Source organism: Engraulis encrasicolus, chromosome 21 (assembly GCF_034702125.1).
Source record: "Engraulis encrasicolus isolate BLACKSEA-1 chromosome 21, IST_EnEncr_1.0, whole genome shotgun sequence".
In the NCBI taxonomy this organism is placed as follows: Eukaryota; Metazoa; Chordata; class Actinopteri; order Clupeiformes; family Engraulidae; genus Engraulis; species Engraulis encrasicolus.
In genome coordinates this window covers 18,252,513-18,279,123 of record NC_085877.1, presented here as the reverse complement: position 1 = coordinate 18,279,123, position 26,611 = coordinate 18,252,513, and the positions used below count along the sequence as shown (strand labels likewise).

At 44.3% G+C, this 26,611-nt stretch overlaps 1 protein-coding gene across 5 annotated transcripts; it reads right to left on the bottom strand.

The window, feature by feature from the left end:
- Positions 1 to 1,613: 1,613 nt before the first annotated feature.
- tox4b (TOX high mobility group box family member 4 b) lies at positions 1,614 to 26,611 on the bottom strand. Of its 5 annotated transcripts, XM_063186321.1 has the most exons (13): positions 26,520 to 26,594; positions 24,408 to 24,561; positions 23,984 to 24,055; positions 18,325 to 18,627; positions 12,643 to 12,909; positions 11,105 to 11,197; positions 9,514 to 9,768; positions 8,700 to 8,795; positions 8,428 to 8,508; positions 7,599 to 8,037; positions 6,938 to 7,191; positions 2,474 to 2,628; positions 1,614 to 2,148 (listed from the first exon to the last, which is right to left on the bottom strand). In XM_063186321.1, the coding sequence occupies exons 2-13, from the start codon at positions 24,513 to 24,515 to the stop codon at positions 2,091 to 2,093; spliced, it is 2,181 nt and encodes a 726-aa protein (XP_063042391.1). In that variant the 5' UTR covers positions 24,516 to 24,561; positions 26,520 to 26,594; the 3' UTR covers positions 1,614 to 2,090. The 5 variants fall into 5 exon arrangements, with proteins under 5 accessions (XP_063042391.1, XP_063042395.1, XP_063042393.1 ...); XM_063186325.1 differs by lacking the exon at positions 24,408 to 24,561 and having other exon boundaries at positions 26,520 to 26,611; XM_063186323.1 differs by lacking the exon at positions 26,520 to 26,594 and having other exon boundaries at positions 18,325 to 18,603; positions 24,408 to 26,031.

Sequence of the window (26,611 nt, the reverse complement as noted above, 5' to 3'; positions counted from 1 at the left end):
GTAGGGCATTAAACCTGTAGATATTTATGGTAGTCCAAGATTGAAAAGTGTTCCAAAGAGGATATTGAATAGTTATGTTATGTGAATTAGCTATCTTTTTGTCACACTTTCAGGCATTTCAGGTGACCCCATTTGAATTCTGACCCAGTGTTGAACAACACTGCTATACAATGACTCAAATGAGGAGACGACTTCATTTGAAGTCACTTAGCTGATTCTTTTATCCAAAGCAATCTAATGCAGCTACTACGCGGGGTATTTAGTTAACAGACTTGGAGCCACGTGGGAATGGGATTTTGCCTTAAAGGATAACTCAACTCCAGCCAATTTCAACATGCAGTTGAAATACTCACACTACCCTGGACTTGTCAGTACCTGAGGTTTTTTTTCCCCTTCAGCCTTTTCCGAGATCCTGGTCATTGTAATGGGGGCAGTTTGTTTACATTTCAGACATTTTTTAAAAATGTATTCCCAAAAACATCCAAAAGGTTATGCAACATCAGCAGACAACTGTCAAACAGCGATACCTTTTGGGAAAATATTTGGAGTAGGCCTATGTTAAGGTTTTTAATGTAAACAAAATCGGCCTCTATAAGAATAGCTCAGATCTCGGAAAGGGCTGAGCCAAAAAATGCATCACCACAGGCTACTGACAAGTCAGGGTAGCGTGAGCAATACAACAGCATATTGAAATTGGCTGAACTGCTCCTTTAAATTCTGAAACTGATTTCAAGATTAGTTCCCTCACGATTAGGCAACAACTGCCTCAACTAATAACTGAAAGTATATTAGAAGCTACTACTACTGATAATAATAACACAAATACAAATATATTTTTTACTCATCATGGCTTTTTTAATTTATTACTTCAGGAAGGTGTTGAGAAGTGAACCCTGCTCTTTTCAGTCAGGAAAGTCAAAGTCAGGATTTAGCCAAAGCTCGGTCTGCATTTCTGGAAATGTCCTGTTCACGAAGTTTCTCCCCTTGCCCGTCCGTCCGTTGGATGCAAGTCATTGTCCCTCTCCAACAAAAGGACAGAGGGTTAAAAATTCTTTTTTCTTTTTTTTTTCTTCCTCCTCGAAAAAAGGATCAACTACAACATTGCTAAAAATAAAGAGGAGTAACAGTATGCTTTCCCCTCGTTTTAAAAATATAGTACATGTGTCCTGGGGTAGTGAACGTCGATGAAGGATGCTACTTCGAAACGGTACAAAATAGCTTACATTTCCATAGCTCCCTTTGGAAGATGCTGATGCATTCACTGGTATGCTGCCTTACCATAAGTGTATATGTAGACATTTCTCCATGTTTTATTATTTTTTTATCATCAAAATTCGACACCTTGATTTAAAAAAAAAAAGACAAAAAAAGAAAGAAGAAACTCCAGCCGTGTCCTCTCCAGCTTAATTAATTGATGCACGTGTTGTTAGCCTGAGGTCAGTTATCCAATGACGACCAAAGGAAAACTCAGAAATAATAATAAAAAATAGATACTCCGTTCACCCAATCCCAATGTACACGTTCATGCTAACGACACTTTGCATTAACATTCATCCAATTTGTATGGTTGCTCTTTGTTTTGTTCTATTAAAAAAAAAAATCCAACACACATCCATGTGTATCCATGTATGCATTAGGGGTTGTGGAAATGTTCGTTCATGTGCACACGCAAGAGTGTGCACTGCATGTTACAAAAGCCATGATGCCACAGAACACCCACTTTCTGGTTTTAGTGTTTAGAGGGGACAAAATAGCAGAACAACAACAACAAAAGAGACAAGAGTCTTGAAATTTCACAAAACAGAAAAATACTGATGGATAAAACACCTGAACTACTACTTTTAGTCCACTGCACGGCGCTAGAGCACTCCAAATTCCACAGGAAAAAAATGCAGACCACCACTGGGAATGATGCCATCTTGAAATATTCCCATTCGGACCCGCAACACACACGCACGCACGCACGCACGCACGCACACACGCACGCACGCACGCACGCACGCACGCACGCACGCACGCACGCACGCACGCACGCACGCACGCACGCACACACACACACACACACACTCACTCACTCCAGGCTTTGACATCTATGTGACCATGGTAGACTTCTGTCTGCGAAAAGCACACCAGGCCATAAACTCCTCCCTGAAGGTGGAAAAACAATACAAAAAAACAAAAAACAGAAGTGTTAAGTAATGTTCAATTTACTTCATGTTAACATCACCCAATGTCCAATGTTTTTTCATTTGGTTCATCTACTTCTAAATGTGCCCTTAGGCCTTAGGTATGCCTGTTATTAGAGCATGGATAAAATTGTGTGCGTGCGTGCGTGTGTGTGTGTGTGTGTGTGTGTGCACGCAACGTCATGCTTACCTGCCATGGTGAGCCACACACTTGTTATGTACGTTATTACGAATGTATAATTTTCGTGTGTGTGTGTGTGAGTGTGTGCATCTGCCTTTAAGCTTACCGGCAATGGCTAGCCACGCATTCGTTGCTGCAGTACTCAAAGTCCCAGTCTTTGCTCTCGATGGCAGTATTGGTGCAGCCCATTCGCACACACAATCTGGGGGCGCTGGCGGTGGCCACGTCTGGCCCTGGGGACACGTTCAGCTCCACCTCCATCTGAGGACAGCCCAAGCAGAGGCGCGCGCACACACACGCACACGCACACACACGGGATGGGTTAGGTGATGTTGAAATTTTAGACCCAACATGACTACATATTATGTGTTTTTGTATAGACTACCTGCACGTCTCAGTCTGAGACACACAGAGTGGGGTTTAAAAGATAAGAGCTTAAAAGAGGTTCAGTTGCTTATTTTCCAAACATATGCTAAACATTAACAATTTAATCTCGCAAATATTTACTAAGTAATAAACTTATTCTTACTTACTACTCTGACCAAAGAAAACTACGTTTTGCAGTCAAAGATGTCTATTACAGGTAATTAAAAATGGCTGGCAGGGAGAAGATCCATGCATGTGCATGCACACACACGCACACAACCACCCCCATAGCTTTGAACACTAGATGCTATGTTCCATAGACATAGATTGACCTAGACTGGCAATGGGCCTCGGAATTTTAGGATTTCTCAGCAGTCAGACCAAAGCAGACCGCCATCTTGGTGAAGACTCCCATAACCACAAACTTTGCTTATGGACTGATGACGTCATTACGTAAAAGTTCTTCCTGTATGTGAAATGAACTTCTAAAAGTGTCAAAAATAATGCGAAGCTTCGTTTGCCGTATGTGTGGTGTATCTATAATAATATATAACACAACATCATATAATACAACACAATACAACACAGCATAATGTTGTACAATGCCATTACACGCGAAGACGAGGGTCTGAATATCTTTCTGTCTGGGCTCGTGATGTTGCTAGGTTACCATCAGCGTCTTCTGGGAAGCTTGCACAGTCAGCTTTACTGGACGTAGGGGTTATATACACACCTATGTACATAGGCAGGGTTCCCACTCTTTTTCAAAAATAATTTTCCAGGATATTTCCAGGACATTTCCAGGACTATTTTTGGATAATTCAGGACGGATATTTCATCCGTCGGACCCACAATTTGGACATACACAGCGACACACAATGCATTTTAGAGACAATGTGACTTTAAGGTTGAAATTAGGGATGCACGATGTTTTCGGCCGATACCGACATCCGATATTGATATAACGGTTTTGGCCAATAACCGATATTAACCGATACCGATGTTTTTCTTTTCTTTTTCTTTTTTTACAGAGATGACATTAATGCAAACAAACAGATTTTTTGAATGTCCTCTTATTTCCAAAAACACTTTTTAACTCCCTGTGATAAAAACTAGAAGACAAACAATGAAAGTCACCGTCAAGTCCAATCTATTAGAACCGTAACATATTAAAAAAAACATTGGCGTTAACATCAGCCCAGTTTTACCCATCGGACCGATGTCCGATGTGTTGAGAAATGTCAAATATCGGCCGATACCGATACATCTGGCCGATACATCGTGCATCCCTAGTTGAAATAAATGAGTACAGTGTGTTAGGGAAGAGGGTACGTCCAAAGACGTCATAAGAGCATAGTATGGCATGGCCGCAAGGGAAGGTCACTTTCTTCTTCTGCAGTTAGTACAGAGGAGACTAGTGATGGGAGGGATTACATTAAACACTGACAACTGGATCTCCTCTCTTGACCAATTTTGCAGTCTTGACAGAGTTCAGATTTTATCCATTATGGCGTTGCATCCACTGACCATGAGCACAGTGTCTTTAAGCAATGTCCTCGGACTACACCTAACCCAATGCATTTTCCATTGAGTGATACTTCTTATCCAATGTACGTTATTTGCTGAGTACTGGCGGCAAGGTAAAATGCAAAGCCACTACCGCCAGGGCTGGAGTGTGGAACAGGTCATAGGACATAGTGAATTTGTGTCAGCTGTAATTAAGGCTGAATGACAGCTGTAATTTAACCACAAACTGAACATTGACGACAGGACATCCTATTTTGACCGGGACGGAACTAGCAGCAGCTCCTCGCACCCACAATGCAATTCAAATTGCGGAGTCTTCATCGATCATGGCCTTGCATCCACTGTGCATGGTGTCCCCGGGCTACGCCCCCGTACTACACCGTGGCCAATGCAATTTCCTGCGAATAAGCGTTCTTATCCAAGTGCAATGTAAACTCACATTAATGTCACATTATCTCAGAAATTAGTACCGTAATAGTCTCCTCTTATCGCAAAAATTAGTGTACTTGGATTTAAATGCATTCTCCACAAGACTTGACTTTGACTTTTTTGCTCACCAACCATTCTTCTGTCTTTCTGCAAGCCAGTTTTGTTGCCAGTTTTATTGTTTCTTTTTCTCTGGAATATTCTTGCATACAAACAATTGATGCGACTACTGTGATTTGTCACACCAAAGATCAAACTAGCTTTCAAAGTGGCTAGTGAGACTGAAAGCTCTGATCTCCAAAAAAGATAGCACTGTGCTAGCACTGCCTATTTGTAGGCCTATTATGACCGTAAGCAGGTTTTCGAGAGATATATAACGCCATGATATCAGCTAGCGACTTTTCAGTAAGCCAACTAGCGACTTCTAGCGACTTTTGGCAACACTGAGTCAAAGAATATGACAGTGTATAAGTGCAATCAAAGATGGCAACCTGACCAAACTGTGTGTGTGTGTGTGGACAATAATGTATTCAATAGGTGGATATAAATTGAATCGCCATGTCTAGACTCGGAGAAGAGTAAAATTATACCACAAACAAAATCGGGAAAAAGTTGAAGGAAAAAAAATCCAGGACAAATATTTTTTTTTCCAGGACATTTAGTGAATTTCCAGGACTTTCAAGGACTTGAAAACACATCTCTAAATTTCCAGGTTTTCCAGGTTTTCCAGGACGTGTGGGAACCCTGATAGTTGTCAATAACTACGAGTAAATTATACCAAATAAGTTGCATACATACAAGCATGACCGATTCAGTATCACAAAATATCCTCAAACCGTAACCTGCATTGCTGCAACGAATAGAGTCTCGGCAGGGTTGCCAGATGAGATGATGATCGTGTGCCCTTTTCTACCCGAAGACCGCCTTCCTAAACGGCCCGATTTGGCGGTAAACCGTCCGATCTGGCAAGACCGCTCAACTTCTGGGTCTATTATAAAACGTTTGGTGGTAGTGAGGGTGATTCCATTCCTGGAGTGACAATATAGATGTTACGATTTGTCAAAATCTTACAGAAAATTATTGAAACACACTTTGATAACGTTGTAGTCACCGTTTGAAATCGTATGCATTCCTATGGCTCTCAGCTCTGATAGTCTTCACTAGGAGGAGCTATGTCTGCGGGAGGAGCCGATGGGGCGCGAAAATCGCAAAGATGTCTGCGCCCACGCAATCCGAAATTCTGCTAGTGCCTTGAACCGACCATTGGCAGTCTAGGTTAATCTACGTCTATGATATGTTCAGTCTTTTGGCGTGGCCCAACCCTGGGCGCCAATGTCTATTGATTTATTTTTTCAAAGATGTTATCCCCACCTACAGGACAATGTGCGTATTGTCTTGTCGCCGATTGACGACAGCAATATACTGGCTAAAGATGGCGGGAATCTGACTTAAGCAGTTTTTTCCAATACAAGGGAGTGGTCAACGCGGCATCTAGTGTTCATATCTATGATTCTCCATCCACATCCCCATACCAGGGCCCTAAATTAACTTTTTTCTTCACCAGCCAAACTGGCTAGAAGATGCGAAACGCACACTAACCAATAGATCAAAGTGGCTAGTAAGTTGGTCTTTTCTACCAGCCAAATTGAAATTTCACCAACATTTAGCCGGTTGGCTGGTGTTAATTTAGAGCCCTGCCCCATACCCATGAGAGTAGAGTGGAGTAAGCCTGTGCATTTCCTGGATCTATGTGATGTCATGTGAACGGCCCTTTAGGAGACCTGAGGTCAGGAGACCTTTGAAGGCTTTGGGTTGAGAATAAATGGAGTGTTCTTGGCGCTTTAGATGGCAGTAGCGCACATCTTATGCAAGCCGTCACCAAATGCCACAGAAAGGGAAGAAGTTGGGGACAACGCCCCCTTAGGAGACCGAAATTGAGCACACCCCTTTGCATTGGGTGGGCAGAGTTTGAATCATCTTACTCTGGCTAAGAAAATCCCTGCGTTCCAATATGTGACCTTGCGTCCTCCACTTGTGGCCTCGTACCAATTGTTAAGTCATTTTCTCATTTGCAAACTGGATGGTGAATGAAGAATTGTCCCCTAAAAATTGTTTTGGCTATGCTGACAGCGGGAAACTTTATTGTTTTCTCTACTGAGAAGGGGCCAGGAGGCGGGCCGAGGCCACAAGCACAAGTGGAGGACGCAAGGTCGCATATTGGAATGCACCCAATCTTTGCATGCTCTCTGACCTCTTCCGCTGGTGAGGGCGAGCACGCCGTGACGATGGCTGCCGCCTGTGTCACCTCCATGGCCATAGAGGGCGACGGAGAGCTGCTGCTGTTGGCGGTAGCGGAGGGGGCGGTCTGGTGCTGCTGGGCGGTAAGCGTCGCTCCCCCGGAGACAGTGTTTCCCGCGGCAACGATGATGGGGGTGTCCGTCTGCAGCAGCGCCGGCACGATCTTGATCTGCAGTGGAGGCGGGGGCGCGTTGGCCAGAGCCGAGGCTGAGGAGGAGGAGGAGAAGGCAAGAAAAAGGTTATTTCCACAGCCAAGAATCACCAGCATTTGGCAGGTGCCAATGTCAAGTCCTACAACTATTATTAATACTACTGCTGCTGCTGCTGCTCTTTTTAATACTACCACGGTTCCCACTCTAATTCAGATATAAAATTCCATGATTTTCCATGACTTTCCAGACCAAAAACCCCCCGAGAATTTTCATGACCACTTCCGTAAAAATAAATTATGTTAAAGAGTTTTTAAAAGTGTGAAAACTGTAGATTATATTAGCCTAGCCACCGCCAGACTTCAGTGGGCTCATTGCATTTTAGAACATTTTCTGAAATCCCATGATATTCGAGAAATTCCATGACCTGTGGGAACCCTGTGCGACGTGTTCACTGCAACCTACCGGAGATGACGGTGGCCAGTGCCCCGGTGAGGGTGGCGTTGGCGCGGGGCTTGGCCTGCAGTGGGGGCGGGGCCTGCTGGAGGCGAGGGGGCGGCGGCGTGGGCTTCTGCTGCATCTGCTGCATGGGCGGAGGATGCCTGGCGGTGGCGGTGGTAGTGGTGGTGGCGGGCTGGGGGGTGGTCGGCGGGGAGATCTCCTGGGGCACCAGCGGAGGCTTGAGGGTGCCCGTCTGGGAGCGTGTGGTGCGCGAGCGCCCCCCCTGCTGGTCGCCGATGATGTTGGAGATGCAGATGTTGGTGATGGTGTTGGTGTTGGTGACGTCGGTAACGATGTGGGGCCCGCGGGTGGCCCGGGTCACGCCAACAGCGGAAGAGGGTGGGGGGGAGGGCTCGGCGGCCATGGGCGGCGACGGAGCGCTGTCCATCACCTCGATGGCCGGCTGAGGGAGAGCAGAGCAGAGCAGGGGGACATGGTCACCAGACAGAAAAATGCAAGTCGTATTTCTTTCAAAATTCTTTTTACAATTCTTTTCAAACACCTCCCCTTCACCCCATCATTTCGCCATTGCAAGTCTTTTTGTCTTTAAACCCCACCATCTTGATAACCGGTTGGAGAGTTGGACAGACAGAGACGAGGCAAAAACGGTAATTCCAGCGCAAATAAAAACTCATAAAGGCTCATCAACTAGTTACAGCATGAAAAGCAGTTCAAACTCCCTCCATTGGCAGCAGGCTGAGTATGTTTGGAAGTTTGCATGGATCATGCCATAGTTTACACTATAGTTAAGTAGCATTGTGATGTCCAATTGTGTACACTCGCAACTTCTCACCTGTGAAATCTGATTGGCTCTGTAAGCCGCTAGTGCCTTCAGGTACTCCTTTTTCGCCATTTCCGTTTTCCTCTTGTACACCTGTGGAATCAAGACGATCATTTTTTTTAACAGAAGTTGTTCACGCACCAACATATTAATGAAAAGGATGTTCACAGCTTATCTTGTAAATGCTCTGTGCATGAGTGTGTTAGTGTATGCAAGTCATAATGAAGTGTGTGTGTGTCGGGGTGTGTGTGTGTGTGTGTGTGTGTTAGATCCATCCCCCGTACCTGTTTTTGCTCCTCTCCTAAACTGTCCCACATGGAGGCCACGATCTTGGACACCTCACCAAAGGAGGCGTTGGGGTTCTGGCCCTTGATGGCCGCCTGCCAAGTTAAAAGAGATGAATATCGGGGTCACTCGACATTAGTGGTGTGCATTGGCACTGCCCTCACGATTCGATTACGATTCGGGAGGTAGCGATTCGATTCGATTCAATTCTACGATGCATTGCAATGCATTACATTTCTTCTGAAAGCAAAGCAAATGTTGCATCAGTCATGATGAGGCAATACAAGTAGTCAGATACTGAGCAATATTTTATTGGCTGTTTTCTGTATCAGTCTTGCAGTTTTCAATGCTTTGAAGTGTTTTTATTTAATTTAACATTCATTTGCTTCTGAAATATCCACGGAGGTAATTGAAACTTAAAAAAATGTGCCGGTCCATTCTGGAACTTGCCGCATTGAATTGAATTATCCATGCCCCGCATTGCATTGCATTGCCGAATCGATTATTATTGACACCACTACTCGACATAGTACCTCCTGTCCTCTCTTTTCGCTTGTAGCCTCATGATTACGAGGCAAGACGTCATTGACGCTAGAAGTTTTATTCAACGTAAATATTCATATAAATAACCACTCATCATTTTTCAGTCATCAGCCGTTGAGTACACACCTAATGATTTTGAACAAACCTTAAGGAAAACCAGTGAAGAACGGCATTTGCATAATAATTTGGAACGCAGTGTACAGGTCTAACAAAGATAGAGAAAACCATAATCTTATAATACTGTTACAATTAGTAAAAATCCTCCTTCACCTGCGTGTCGCGGAAGAAGAGTGCGTAGGCCGACACAGGCTTCTGGGGCTCGTTGGGGTCCTTGGGGGGCTTCTTTGCCTTCTTGCCCCCGGCCCTAGGCCCCCGTTTGGCCCCGCCGGCCCCCACACCTGAGGGGCCCCCGCCAACAGCAGCGGCGGCCGCGGCAGGGGCCACGGGGGAGTCGGAGAGCGAGGGGCTGAGGGAGATGACAGCCGGCGATACGGAGAGGGACACCGGGGAGTCCACCAGCACCCTCTGCAGGTTCGGAGGGAGAAAGAAAAGGAAGTGGGTGGTTAGCTAGAGGCTGAGGGGTGCTATAGATATAAACACTTAGACGCCACTACATGTCATGGGAACAAATGACTGAAGTCAGACGCAAACCATGTTTTTATCCAGCATATTGCTGCAGTCAATCGGTGACATTACCCTGCAGATGTTGGTAACATCGAAGAGAGAAATATCATGATGCTGATGCAAGATGGCAGCACCCAGGGTTGGGTCATGCCAAAAAGGCTGAATCTAGTGTTCATATCTATGAGGGCAGCATAGACACAGAACATAGATGAAGTGTTGAGCCTTATGGCGTGGCCCAACCCTAGGCTGCACCATCTTGGGCTGCCATCTATGTTTTTCATAGACGATGTGTTACAGCATATGTGCGTATCGCCCTGTCACCAGTTGATACCAGCGTTATACCGGCTAAAAATGGCAGTGGTCTGACTTCAGGCATTCATTACAATACAAAGGGATGGTCAACACGGCACCTAGTGTTCACATCTATAAGGGACCATCCAAATATTGTTCAAAAGGTTCCCACGGTTACAGAAAAAACATAGGTTTTTAAGACAGATAAGGAAAAGGACACACAAAAGCAGAAAAGGAGTCACAAAAGCAAGCAAATAAACAGAAGGTGGTGAAAATGAAGACAGTGATGAAAAGGCACAGAGAGGCAATGTGGAAAGCTAGCAAGAAGAGAAATTCAGGGGCGGGGGTGATTGGAGTGATATCAATACAGTGACTAACGGTATCAAGACAAAAAGAGAGGGGCAGACTATAAATGAACTAAAGAGACAAAAGGATTGAGGTGAAGTCAAGTGACATGAAGGCAATAGCTTTCTATGCATGTGCCAAAAGCACCGTGTGTCAAAAGGCTACTATTCCAATGACAACCTGAACTCCACCCAGTGACTGTTTCCATGCTGGACCAGGTGGTGTGACACCTCTCAGATATTGTTTCTTCAGGCCAGCGATAAAGACTCTGGTGCCCGTTCCTGCACCAGTTGCGTTAGGAACCAAATTGCTTACCAGCGAATTACCCTCGTTCATACTTTTCTGAACCTAATCACAATTTGCAGCGAAGAACCAAGCCCATCGTGAACCAACTTTCTGGTTCCCGAACGGAATTTTGGCCTGAACAAGTCAATCGGTTCGAGAATAGGTGGAGGAACGGGCACAGGCGCAGTTCTTGGTCAGCCTCAACACACCAACTGTGATAAATTGTGTAAAAAAGGTTATCCGAGAAGGATTTCTCTACTAAATACCACTACAATTTGAATAACAGCTTTCGTTCCCTGCCACATTGTCAAAGTACCCAGTATTGCGGCTGAGCTTTCAGCGTCTTTGGCATAGCAGGCACTGCGAATTTCAGCGGCCGGGTCACTCCGTGGCCTCTGTTCTGAACGCGCTGACAGGAGAGGAGTGGAAGATGGACAAGGCAGTCATGGATGTTAGAACTGAAGCAGGGGGAATTATGGGTAATTCTGTGACATGTTTTAAATGCCAACCATGCTAACCAATGCATCATGCTAAGAGAAAGGACAGAGTGAGGGCAGTTGCATGCAGGGAATATTCCAGATTAGGATGGAATGTTGTCAGTATAAAGTTTAAAACAAGTTCCGGAATATTGCATTTACATGTGTGGAGGCGCGTCATGCTAGCTAGCGGAATAAACTTATTCCTAGAATATGGACACATTCCATATTGGATGAATAGAGGGCTTACATAACAGTACGTATGTGCAAACAGAATAATGCCAATATCCCATTTAAATTGCAATATTCAATGCACAAAACTGTAGTCAAAGAGACAGCAAAGAACCAAAACGATATACCAGTAGAAGCAAACTGCTAATGTTCACTGTATGGAACCTGGGTCGCTTCTTTGTTCCATTTAGTTTGTGTTGGCTGCTGCTTTATAAACCAGTCCGTTGTATTCGATTTTCCAATTCTTTTTTTATGCCCTACAAAACAATTTCTCCTCTATGAAATCAAAATTAGCCCACAACCTATATACTAATCTTAGCTTAGCTTAGCTTAAGCTTAATGACCATATATGACATTCTTGTGTTAGTGCCCCCGCTATCGTCTACAACGAAATCAGCTATGTTTCGTTAAAAATCAGGTTTAGGAAACACGAAAACATTAATAATTTGTGATCACAGAATTACCCATAAATAACAGAAATGCGCGACAGTGCACAATGAATCAACAAATAATCAACAGAAATGACAGAAGCATGAAACACTGCAAGAGATGGTTTTTGATGACAAAATGACCACAGTGACACATTTAAAAGACACACACCACACACACATTCAATCACACATACAAAATCACAGACATCATATGCACAGATGCCTCAAAGATCGAATGGCCCATCGCTACAATTTGCAATGGTCGCCGCCAAATTGTCTGCTGACGACACACCCCTTCAAAACCAATGTAGGCATGAACATATACTGTATGGGGCCACCTCAATATCCAACCTCCTGTTTTCTCCTTACGCATGTGTCCTCGTGCTTCGCTGACACCCCGCCTCCATGGAGAAAACAATAAAGCTTCTCTGCCGTCAGCTCAGGCACAATACATCTTGGGGGGCATTTCCCCATTCTACATCTGTATTACAGATGTGAAATGACCTCTGAATTTAATTGTGCTTTTGCAAGATACTGAATGAAATGTCTATCGTCGATCACATCTTGCCTCGCATCAAGAGGCCATAAGGAGAGGGGAGTTTATATATTGAATTGGACCCAATACTGTATGTCTACACACACATACACACACACACACATACATACACATACACACGCACGCACGCACACATACGCGCACACACACACACACACACCTGGTGGAAGTCGTCCATGTCGTCGTCCTGTAACGAGTCCGCTGGCGAGTCGTTGGCGGAGAGCTGCTGGTCGGGCGACTGAGAGCGGTGACCTCCCCCCAGCATGGCCCCGCCCCCCACCATCAGCCCCAGCTGCGCGCTCAGCTCCGATTGGTCGATGGTGGTCAGCTGGTTGTGGCCCAGCAGGCCGTGGTTCATGTCGTTCATGACGTCTATGGTGACGGGGGAGGAGCTGCTGAACTGCGAGCCCACCGAGTGGCCCAGGTCCTGCCAATCAAAACAAGCACGCGGGTTACAATATGGCGGCAATAATAGGAGCGTTTGACCCAGCCGTGGCCTAACGGTAGGACACTAGGTTACTAGGCAAGCGGCCGGGGTTCAATTCCGGCCTGGGTCATTTACAGATCCTTCCCCATCTCTCTTTCCCCGTTCATGTCTCTATTCCACTGTCCTGTCAAAAATAAAAAGGTATAAAATGCCCTGAAAAATATGTTAAAAAATGACGGGAGAGTTTGGTTTCGCTCAATGTTCACCAAAGTTGCAAAATACGTCAGCTAGAACTTGTCGTCACGACGTGGGTGGTGTTCAACACAGCGCATTTAAAGTCGACCACAGATTTGCACGAGACGAGGGGATAGCACCACTTGGATCTACATTGCACAATACATGTGAGGTGTGGGGGGACAGGTGGGGGAGGAGGAGTTGAAGAGGGGTGCAGTGCAGACTTTTTAGGGGTGTGGAACAACGCGTCTACACAAACGTCAGTGAACGTTTGGCCAATCAGTTCAAGGGTACGTCAACGTGGAGCCAGAATGCAGACCCTTGCAACGAACATCAAGGGGGATAAGCAACTGCAGGAGTTGCAAGGTTTGTCTGCAATGGCATTGATCCCGCGAGAGTTTGACATCATGACACGTCACGTCTTCGTCGCAGCATGATTGAAATTTGGTAAGTCGGACAAGATTTATAACCACCATGCAAAATTTCCATCCAGAATGCATTGCTGCCTGAATGCAGAAGTAGACGTTGCAAAAAATCATACACGCGTAACAATATGGTTGTGGCCCAGCAGGCCATGGTTCATGACGTTCATGAGGTCTATGGTGATGGAGGAGGGTCTTTTGACCTGAGAGTCCACAGAGTGGACATGGTCCTGTCGATTGTCGATCCAAAAAACAAAACAAAAAAAGCATAAATGGTAACGGTAAATAGACTGCATTTATGTAGCGCTTCTCAGCTAATTCAAAATGTATAACTTATGATGAGTGGGATCCGCGATTCGATATGATTTCTGGTGACAGTAGGCATGTTCTTGATAGAGCAATGTTGTACAACGACACTGGTCTCTTGAATACCTAGGTAGCATAGGGTCTACATAATCCATCTCTCGCGAGATCTGCGTGCTTCCAATCAGCTTTGCGAGCTACTTGTGGATTTGGGTGGATTTTCATATTCGGTCAGCTCCTTCCGAACTCAATCTTTATGCACATTTTTATTTGAATGGTTCAGAAATGACAAAAAGCCACTACATGGCATTTTTACCGTTCGTCACCTTTCCCCTTTAACTCATGTGCATACAATTAACCCACCTATTTTACCACTACATATTTCTATATACCCAACTGCACGACCAGAGAGAATACAAAAAGAGGAGAATGTATAATATCTTTGTCACGGCATCCCGAGTGCGTGGTGAGGTGCACATGGTATTAAGAGTAGTGGAGGGCACACACATCCTAGACAAAAACTTGAGCTGGTGCGAAATAAAAAAAAAGAACTTGAATGTCTGTCTGAAACAGAATGTCTGATCAAAACGTTGACTTAGTGAACAAATTCCGTCCTTTACAAGCAATGTGGATACCCTTCCCCCCCATTTCTCCTCTGTGCACATGCCAAATAAGAGCCATGCACTGGCAGGATGCAATACCCAGTCGAGTGTTAGAGGGGGCAGTGGGTAACTAGGTCGACGGACACGACAGCATCAGTAATGAGGACGGCGGGGATGTTTCAAAATGTTTTTATCACGCCACCTAGTGGTGTACTCCGGCATTGTTCACAGGACAAAAGAAAGGCGTGGGAACCACTTTCCCGGCACACAGCCGTTGGCTGGTTATCTGTAGGCATACGACAGCTGCAACACCATGTTAACCTCTAGCATAATTATTAAGCAACGTAAAAACATTGATGTGCATAGACTGTGACCCATGTACCGTACAAAATAAGGAAAAATGGCTACACTGTGCCAACAGTGACTACACTGCCTCTGGTTGCCATTGAGAGCACAGAGCAGACCTGTTAACAGACACTCATGCAGAGCACCAATCTGTTTCTCTGACTATGGCTCTCCACTCAAGCTGCTGAAGATGAAGGCAGACTGAATTGTGTGGCACAATTGTTTTTCCTTATGAAAAAAATAAATATATATACAGTGCCCTCCATTATTATTGGCACCCCTGGTTGAGATGTGTTTTTTAGCTTCCAATTATTATTATTTTTCTCTAAATAATATGGGACCTTAATGGAAAAAAAGAGAAAAATCCAACCTTCAATACAAGTGCATTTATTCAGTGGGGAAAAAATCCCACATAAAGAAATAATTATTTGACATCAAATAACGTGTGTCACAATTATTAGCACCCCTGTTGTTAATATTTTGTACAACCCCCTTTTGCCAACAAAACAGCACCTAATCTTCTCCTATAATGTTTCACAAGATGGGAAAAGACAGAAAGAGGGATCTTCAGCCATTCCTCTTTGCAGAATCTCTCTAAATCATCCAGAGACCTGGGTCCTCTCCTCTGTACTCTCCTCTTCAGCTCACCCCACAGGTTCTCAATGGGGTTGAGGTCTGGGGACTGAGATGGCCATGGGAGGAGCTTGATTTTGTGTCTGGTTAACCATTTCTGTGTAGATTTGGCCATATGTTTAGGGTCATTGTCTTCCTGAAAGACCCAGTGACAACCCATCTTCAGCTTTCGGGCAGAGGGCAACAGATTTTGATTTAAAATGTCCTGGTATTTCAAAGCATTCATGATGCCATGCACCCTAACAAGCTTCCCAGGGCCTTTGGAAGCGAAACAGCCCCACAGCATCACTGACCCACCCCAATACTTCACAGTGGGTATGAGGTGCTTTTCAGCATGCGCATCTTTCGTGGCACGCCAGACCCACTTAGAGTGTTTGTTGCCAAAAAGCTCAATCTTGGTCTCATCTGACCAAAGCACACGGTCCCAGTTGAAGCCCCAATACCGCTGGGCGAACTCCAGACGTTTGCGTTTATGATTGTGGGTGAGGAAAGGTTTTCTCCGTGCATGCCTCCCAAACAGCTTGTTGGCATGTAGACAGCGCCTGATGGTTGATTTGGAGACTTTGTGACCCCAGGATGCTACCATTTGTTGTAATTCTGTAACAGTGAGCTTTGGAGATATTTTGATTTCTCTTACCATCCTCCTCACTGTGCGTGGTGGCAAAATAAACTTGGGTCCTCGTCCAGGCTTGTGTACCACTGTTCCAGTTGTTTTGAACTTCTTAATTATTCCTCTCACAGTAGATATGGGCAGCTGCAGTTGAGTGGCAATCTTCTTGTAGCCTCTGCCTGACCTGTGAAGGTCGACGCACATCTGCCTCACTTGTATGCTGTGTTCCTTTGTCTTTCCCATGTTTAAGAGTGGATAAGAGAAATGGCCTCGGTGTCACGTCATATTTATACCCCAGGGAAACAGGAAGTGATGAATTACTAATTAAATGTTCCTACATACTCTGGTAAACTTTGTAAACTACTGTAGAAATTACAGAAATGCTTCAATTATATTTATTTCCTGGGAATTGTTAAGGGTGCCAATAATTGTGGAACAGGTGATTTAATGAAAAATAATTATTTTTTAGTCAGGGATTTTTTTTATTTTCCTACAATTCATTTGAGTTGAAGGCTACATTTTCCTAAAATTTTCAGTGTGACAGTATTCTTCTGCAATAAATACTGAATTTATTTTAAGGCTTTTAACACATCTCAACCAGGGGTGCCAATAATTATGGAGGGCACTGTATATATATTGTATGAAATAACTGTGGTATTGATTTTTCCCATAATCGAGCAGCCCTACTTCCTCTTACACCTCACATGATCAGTGTTAGGGTCTCGGCATGCTTGCTGTAGGATACGCTTGCGCAAGCACGATTCGTTCATGAACGCGTTAACATGCATATTTAATGTCAATTTAGCGCACGTTGGACACGGCGGCCAAATGCGTGCGTCAGGTGCGTCATCTTCAAACTCACTGGGGGCAATCATAAGAAAGACTGCACAGTTCCACGCGTGTGCTTCTGATGAAAAGGACAATGGCAGCAACTTTAAAGAGCATCTCGAAATTACAAACACTTGCGATCATACTTCCTTATTGCACTTTGAAAAAAAAGCATGCAAATATAGGTATATAGTAGCAGCATTGTTTCCTTGCCCAGGGAGCCCCTCTTTTTGTTTTTTGCTTTCCTTGCCGTCTGTGTTCCCAATTTCTGCATCGCAATGCTGCGTGCTCCCTGCCCCCTGGATGATACCGCCAGTATTTTGCGTCTTGGTCAACTGCTTTTAAAGGAGAAGTCCAGTTTTTTGAACATTAAGGCCATTTTCTGAGTGGTCTGCAATGTTTTAGAGTCCCCCTCACCGTTTATTTCATGTTTGCTGCAGTCTCTGTTATTTGGCTGATTTGGATTTGATCTCAACCAGCTTTAGAATGGCCGTCTATGAGCACCTGCAACTCTGTTCTTAAAATCACCTTAAACATTTGTTTTCGAAAGTCTACAGCTCACAAAGTGGTTAGGGGTGTTCACTAGCAGTCCTTAAGAAGTTTCAAGGCGAAATATGGCTTCTGTCATTTTTTATTTGCCATTTTGTGAAAGAAAGTGAAAGTGAAACTTAATTTACAAATTGCTACATAAAACACGACAGATGCCATATTTCGCTACAAAAATTGTTAAGGAACACCAGTGTATACTGCTGAACACTTGCTGAGTTGCATATTCTTGAAAACAAATGTTAAAGGTGATTTTAAGAACAGAGTTGCAGGTGCCCATAGACGGCCATTCTAAAGCTGGTTGAGATCAAATCCAAATCAGCCAAATAACAGAGACTGCAGCAATCATGAAATAAACGGTGAGGGGGACTCTAAAACATTGCAGACCACTCAGAAAATGGCCTTAATGTTCAAAAAACTGGACTTCTCCTTTAAAGCAAGCATGTGCATTTGGTTGCTCGCGGTGACACAAGTAATGCACAGCTCGCAGCAAGCGTACCTCGGGCCTTACACCTCACATGATCAGTGTTACTTTGCCACCACTTGCAACACCACAGTGGTGTAGTGAGCGTTTCCTCCAGTAACTGGTACTGCTAAACGCTTCTTTCATTTCACTGTGCTAAAAGTACTCGAATTGCATTTTTTTGCTCTCTGTGTATCAAAAAGAGTTGTAAGCTGTAGCTGTAAGCAACTTGACTACTTCTTGCGCCTAAAGACATTTCGCCGATCTCGTCGTAGCGTCTTCCACAAGTTCTCGTCTGATGCCAGGGAAACCCCAGAAATTCCAATGAATTCATGTGCAATCCACATCCACCAACCACATCACTAGTTCTCATATTAGATCTGGCACCCACCCCAGCCCCACCCTAAACCCTCCCCCCCCGGAGCTCACCATGGTCAGGGAGGACTCCAGCAGGGTGCCGGCCCCCTGCTGGCCCATGACCCCCAGGCTGAGGTGGTCGAGCCCCTGCGAGGGCGGGTTCACGAAGGTGGAGGCGAACGAGGGGTCGTCACCCCCAACGACGGCGTTGCCGGGGACGACCCCCACTCCGCCCGAGGGGCCGCCGTCCGACAGCTCGCCAAAGTCCGAGACGCTGAGCGCCGAGTCGGGGTCCAGCGAGATGGGCGGGATCTCAAACTCCTCATCTCCCAGGCTGGGAGTATGGAAGGTCTGCAGGTGGGAAAGAGACAGGGCCTAGTTTTAGCCACAGGAGAAAGGGAAAAGAAAGGAAAGTGGAGAAAAGAGAAGAGAAGAAAATGGGAGAGAGGAGAGAAGAAGAGAAGAGAAGAGAAGAGAAGAGAAGAGAAGAGAAGAGAAGAGAAGAGAAGAGAAGAGAAGAGAAGAGAAGAGAACAGAGAAAATAAGAAGAGGAACGGAGCGAAAAGGAAAGGAAGGAGGAAAAAAAGGAAAAAATGAGTGAAATTGAGGAGGAGAGAAGAAGTGAAATGGAGAAGAGGGGGAGGGGGAGGGAGAGAAGAGATGAAATGGATGTTACTGATTGTTCACACTTCATTACCCTTTGCAACAACAACAAACAAAACATAAAAATACACTGACTTGAAACCCAATTTGATAGCTTCACAACATTAGAACAGCAACAGTATCATATTGCTTCACAGCCTCACATGTTTCACTCCTCAAAACATGCCTAGACTGCTCACTTCAGTGTAGTTTCACACTTTGTACAACGTGCTGTGATGACTGCTCCACCAGGAGTTGAACGTCATGTCAGGGGTGTGTAAAAAAATCTCATTACAATATTCATGATTACACGATATTACTTTTCACAATATACGACATTGATTCACGACACCAAAAATCAATTCTTTAGAAAATAAAATGTAAAGTAAAAACATGATCGAATGATTTGCGAATGTCCACTGAAACAAATACAGCCTCCAATCTTGTGATGAGATGCAAGACTAAATTGTACACAGCAACTGGTAATTCAGCAAAATGTTTACACAATAAGTCTACTGAAGCAAGTTGAATAATATTGTAGTGTATCGCAGTAATACATGTATTGTGATATATCGTGTGATTCCTATGTGTGCACCTTTTAAAAGCGCCTGCCCCTTTTCCCTCCTGGACAAAAAGTGCCCTTTTTGATAGTTTTGATAGTTTTCCCCCCTCACAATTTATTGTGGGCGTTGTTGACATCATGATGTAAAAATGCTTAAAGTGTATATCTCAGGTTAATTTTTATTCAAAATAATGGACTTCCTTTGATAGTTCTACCACTTGAACAATTATCCATCATTTTTTTCATGCAACAGGACATCAGAAAATGAAATATAATGAGGAAAAGTGTGTATTTTCAGTAACATGTTCAAAGAATTCTAATCTATTGTGTGACGTCAGGCGAGGCCATTCAGTAGCCCGCAGTAGCGGTAGCCCTGCATTCTGTACGGTGTGTGATTGAATTATGCCGTACGGGTATGAAATAAATATCATTGGCAATATTATATCATGACCGCTACAGGGTGCCATGTGACCGTGAGGCAGTAAAAACCAGTGTTCGAACTATGCCAAAAAAAAAGGGGGGGGGGGATACGATTGCGCTTGCCTCAAAGTGCGAGTCTCGAAAGCTTGAATTTGGAGAAGATGGCCTACCATGTGATTTCAAATTTCAAGTAGGCCTACACTACAAATTACCAGACATTGTTAGTATCAACCTTTAGTAGGTCTATCACGCCATTTCAGCATCATGTCCAAGTGGGAAAGAATGTAAACAGCGACAAATAATACATAAATAAAACCGTTTGGGTGAATCATTCGCTCCAAGCTTTTTAACGGCAAGGTGCAAAGCAGTCGGCTGCATTGTAAGAGAGCCAGAGATTACCAAATTCAAACGACTGCAAAGCAATCTGTCTGGGCACAGCGGAAAGCACCTGTGCGGTCCACACGGTCGTCAGCAGAAAACGAATGAACCTCCCTTGCAATACGTCCGAGAACATCAGTACGCCTACACCGTATGTCAAATGGCGCATTTGTCTACTTGTTTCGAGCACCACGTTTCATTGTCATTGCCGCGAGTTTCTGACAAACCACATAGTTGAGCTGCACAACGTGACACTATCATACACAACATGATGAAGCGCCCCCCTCACGTTTGACATCCTCGGGCCGAAGTCTTATAAGGAGGTAAAGACCGTGAACATAGTGACACACACTTCACAGTGGTGAAAACGAAACGAAGTTGCCTCCCACGGCCCAAACGCAAAATAATGCCGAAAATTGAATGCCCCCTCAGTTGTCCTGGCTAGGGCAACTGGCGCGTTATCACTGCTTCTTATTCAATGCAGCAGCACTTTCATTGTACTCGCGCTGCACTTGTCTCACAATGCAATCAGCTGCGTGCTCGGGGCCAAATAGTCAACTCTCCCACCTTGTGGACACAGAAGGGAACAATTTGAAGAACGCGTTTCAGACGGACGGACAGACATAGCCTACCCTTTTATAGAGATGCTGGGACGCATCTAAAAACATGGATCCAGCGCGTAGTAGGAAAAAAGAGACTGAAAAGATACAACCAAAAGGCTCTACTCGAAGGCTCCAGCCAACGCTGTTGAAAGATTGTTTGCCTCTCTCCTTGGCCATCTGAATGAGATGCTTTTATCAAACGTCATACCAAATCTACATTGGCCTATAGGCTAGTTTTGGTATTTATGTTTGATCTGGCAACTATTGTTGTTTTACTGTCTTGCTTGAATCGCTCTGTTTGGATTACTTGAAGACTTTCCATGGATTATCCTGCGTCGTCTCAGTGCCGTGAGTAACCTGGAACATAAGTAGGCTATATCATCAGAGGTGAGCTTAGTCACTTTTGGCCGCGAGAGACTTGGAAGGCGCTACATTTGCGCCACACAACGTGGATTATTGAAACTGAAGACTTGATTTCTTCTATTGGATAATTTCGTTTGGTAGGCCTATAATTACGGACAGTGTAGTTTTTTTGCGACACTCGGACTTTTTTTTTTTTTTCAAGGAATATAGGTTAACCGAAATAGTCCCGCCGCCGCGTGGGTTACCTATGCTATTGATTTGTGATACGCATGTGGGTGACCTTTATTGAAGTTGCATGTAATTCTATAGAACAGTCAAAGGAAATTGAAAATGTGATTTTTAAAACAGCGACATGACTCGGGTGGTATAGGCCTACTTTAGCCTACTGTTTTGCACATTGGAAAAGTTTGACGCGATTTCAGCACCATGGACAGTCCCTCCCCAGTCGGGCGAATAGCACCACATTTTAGGCTACGCAGATCATTTCCCGTTTGTGCTGTTTGTAATTTAGGTAGCCTATTGCATTTAGCTGACACGATATTGGCAGTTCATTAAACATGATTAAAAGCAATCCCAAAAATATGAAGGGACTAGAAAAAAAAGAAGCCCATGTCGCATAGTCTAGCTATAGGGGGCCTAGGTCCAAGCAGAATTTGCAACCCTGCATGAATAGCATTTCTACTAAAACTAGTTGGCCAAAAGTTACTAAATCATTTGGAAGTTGTTACAGTGCCCTGCATGAGAAAAGCCGCACGATTACAGTTGCGATTTCTATTATAGGCCTGCTGGCCACGGCCGTTATATCATTAGTGATTGTCGCCTATGTAAAATTCCAGGCAAATGAAATTAGAACGTTCACCCATGGCCTCGCCTGACGTAGTCGCCAGGTTACGGTTAAACCCACATTTGCCACAACAAACAACAAAAATTGTTGTTTAACACCGTTTTTGGAGGGACTTATATATGTGGATCATTTATTGAATACAGTGTGTACACATTGATCCAAAGTAGTGGTTAACCTGCGATATACACTTTAATGATAAAAACAAGTGTGTGAAAATAATGCCTCAATGCAATCCCTGTATAGCCTAGTAAGGCAGCCAAAAGTTCCACATTTCCCCCCAGCACCTGCTTCCCAAAATGTCTGTGCACGCCAGTGGTGTGATAGTATTTTATTGTGCCAATTCCCACCCCTACTTTATGTGGTCAAACAGAAGATGGTAGGTGCACATGCCGAGATTAGTTATGACCAGCAATGTCCTGATATGACGCAGGAAGACTGTATGCCACTTTCTGGTGAAGAGGAAATTGTGTCTCTTTTCATCATCAAGTTTTTACTTGTACACTCTCAACTACAATTCTTATTTCTTTCTAAAAAAATTTCAGGACAGCATGAGACACAGACAGATGTTTTGGGCCAAAGCATCTTCAACGTCTGGCCAGCTTGTCACTCACTGCACGTCATGCCATCTCAATAACGACTAAAACAATTTGGAGATGAACACCTCTTCTTCTAAAAAACCTCACTTTATACATGACAGCATGCAACATACACATACATTTTTTCATTGACAAAGTCAAACGAGATCCTCCATTCCTTTCTTGTTGCTTGTGACCTTTTCCCTCTGTGTCGCCTCGCCTCTGTGGAGAAAACAACTAAGTTTTCCCTCAACCTAGGCCGCGCAACTTCTGGGGGTGGCTTTTCCCCATTCAACATCCCAATTGCCAAATAAGACAATGACCTCTAAATTGTGCTTTTGCAAGATATTGAATAATAAAACTTAAATCAATTAAATCACATTGACATGTATGCCAGTTCATCAATTTCTGGTGCTTGGTTTTTATTCTGTGGTTTACATTTGGTGATACAATGTCAGATCGATATTTCTCGAGGTTGATCTCAGGCGGAAGTATATAACAACGAGTTCCCGAGCTAATGTTTTGTGTGACGACACATGCATCATCAACATGGCGCCCATGCATGCAACTGGCATGTAAACAGCATCATAAATGCCAATATGTCATCTTGTAATCACTATCGACATCACCAGTTCATGTAATTCAATTGCAGATGCACATATGTCAGTATATGCTGGTCTCTGACTGTTTAATTGAGCCTACTTAAGCTAAAATGATATGTCTTGAATGTGGAGGCTCAAGTGGTGGTGAAAAAAAGGAAAAGAGGACCAAAACAAAACAGGCATGATTCCCGATTGTTCCGGGATCTGTGCCGCTCATGCGCCAAAGTCCAGAAATCGGTTGTCACGTGAGCAGTGTTGTCAGCCATCTCGGGAGCTCTGGAGCCCATGAAGGCACCATATATCCCAATGTCAAGTGTATGAGCCTTAGTACTGTCAGCCTAATTAGTCACGCGCAGTGATTGGATACTCCGCAGAGTTCACCAAAGAGTATTCGATCACTGGGCGTGACTTCGAAAGGCGCACACTGGACATTGTGAAAAGGCCAGAGACTGGAGAGGCCCCCTCAGCTGTGTCTGCAGCATGAATGGTTGAACACGAGAAACCCTTCTATAGTAAACACTAGCACTATTTCCCAATGTCAAGTGATCTAGGCTTGGTAGTGCATGAAACACCCAGTGATTGGATACCTTTCACGCACTACCAAGGCTAGAACACTAGACATTTGGAAATGGTCTGTGGTTGAGGCGGCAACCTGCAAACCAAGTCTTAAAAATCCTCAGCACGCTAGGGGAGCAAACAACACCACAATCCCAACCACTCAGCTCAAAGCCTCACTGACTCACCTCCGAGGAAGAGAGGAAAGGATGGTGGCCATCGCTTGAGATCGCCAGGTAGTTATCACCCCCTCCGGGAAACTGAAATGCAAATAAAAGCCATCATCAGGAGGGCCAACTAAATAAGCATCGTCAAGTTATGGTGTAAAAAAAAATCAACCACCTGGTGTGTTAGAGAGGGTTTGTTTGGGTTTTTTGTGTTGTTGACACATGGCACGACATGCACAATACATTAAGAGGCCAAGACAACAGGCTGCTCAATCAATCGTACAGACTCTCTAGTCGAGTGTCGCCCAACATATATACACAGACATTGTTAAAAAGTCATCATCCAAAATAATTCTACGTGGAAAAACAGCACGACAGCAAAATACTGAGTGACACTCAAAAAAAAGCATTGGCATGCCCTTGCAAGGAGGCTCCGTGGCGTCACCTTACTGACGACGGTGTCAAATCCGTTAAAAGCCTGCGAGTCAAGGAACTCTTGGTCGCCGGGTTGTCCGGAGTCCTCAGAAAGGTCCGCGTAAAAATTCAGGTCCATGTCGTTACACTGGCGCTTACTGAAAAAAGGGGCTTGCGTGACGGACCTGAGAGGGGAGGGGATTTTGATAACCGGTGTGAGGTTAACGTTGCAGGTGTAATAAAAAGTCAGTCAGTGTGTCCATTTAGAGCTCGCACTGCAATCAATGACCCAGACATTGGTGGATCCAGGAGGAGGCGACTGACATTGTCCAGAGTGGGTCACGCACACGTTGACAGCTTTTTTTCTCTTATCAGCAATGGTTGACTTGGCAGCACACTATGCGACGCGGCATTATCAAATGACACATGGTTTTGCTTAGTATCAAGCACGAACAAGGCGTCAGCTGCACCGAAAATAACATGTCCCACCCGTTAAGTTTCTCCTCGCAACCATACCTGACGCACACTGCAGAATGGTTAGCTTTGGGGTGCCTGGTTAGCCTACTAGCTCGGATTCCCGTTACCAGAATTTTGAGGAGAAGGTCCTCTTCGCTTCTTGCAGCAAACACCGATAAGCCCAATAGTATTGAAGGAACGACAAAAATGAAGCTTGCCGGTATGCAAATAAGGTAACGGTACAGCCGAAGCTACTGTTATTTTCAACGTTACCACCACTGCAACCTACTCCAATTTGAATGACATCCGCATGGAAAATGGTGCTACAGCCACAGACAACGTTCATCCAAGACCGACAATTACGCTCTTTTTTTTCAATGACTGCCGAGTACACCACTAACAAAATCTTTCCCAACTCCAATGGTATGCAGAAAGGAAAAAATGCCTATTAGTCCAGTCGAATCCCAAAGGTTTTCCAGCGGTAGAAGCGAAAGAACCGTGGCGCGCGCCCCAAATCGTGTCCGTGCTATGGATGCGGGCTTGGACGCGTCTTATGGGGGTATATTTGGCAATTACTCCACTCTCATATATGCACCCCCTTTGCAAAGTAGCAGACATCTGCCATAAATGCAAACCGTAACGAATCTTGAAATAATATAAAGCACACAAAGGAGCCAACGACGACAGAAAATACACTAGGCAATCGACTTTCATCCCCCCTGTCACTTCATGGTTTAGTCCACTCAAGGCCTGGCATGAAACCCATACACCGCCCCCTGAAATACGAAACTTGAGCATTTCAGAGTACAGTGGGTAAAATAGTACTATACACTAGGAATGGTTTAGATTACCCATCTGTAAATTGCATGTACGTTGCCAACGTTCAACCCTAACAATGCATTGCACAGTTTGACACATCTGATACAAAATCCTCTACACAATGGCCAATACACTGTTCTGCTTATAATTCATACGACGAACCAACTATTTAAAACTCCGTGCCTATCAGGTTGACTTAGCACTAGGTGTCTAAACATCAAGTCTGAATTTAAATAATGCGATCTGCATTGGTACCCAAGAAAACTGAAATGAGGTGTAATGAATGAAACTACATTTATTAGATAACATTATTCCAAGTTGTGATCGTAATAATGTACAAACCTCAATAGTTATACCACTTAAGTACAGTAATACATTAAGATATAACAGGCTTATGAATTCGTGACGTGTTGGGGGATAAAGAGTTGGTTGGCTAGAATGAACTGTGCTGTGCTAGTTATTAGCTTTCTCGGTATGATATGACTGGGGACGATGCTCTTAGGCTAACTATATCAGCAGCTAACAAGGTAACACAAAGCACTACTAGCCTATATATTGGGGCAGCTGTTCATAAACTATCACAACTTGAACATAGTGTTGTATTAAGCACGTGCTGATAACGCTGGGAAGAGAACAAGAAAAGAAAATTGGCAAGAAACTATCGGAGGTATTGAGGAAGTTGGGGTTTTAGGCCAGCTAACCAAGCTAGCTAGCTATCAGTGTGGTCAGGACTTGTGAGTGTTGAAACTTTTCAGCGTAGATAATGTACATCTCTGAGCGTTACAACATTGATCAAAACGTTTGGTATTTTGAACAAAATATAGATGAACGACATCTACTTAGTAAGCGCCCACGCTTTTCTTCTTACCTCCATACTCGCCCTGAATTGACTTGAATTCTGTCTCACCACTTCTCCGATCAAAGCGGTTCTCGTACAATCACAACATGGCAGAAGTTTCC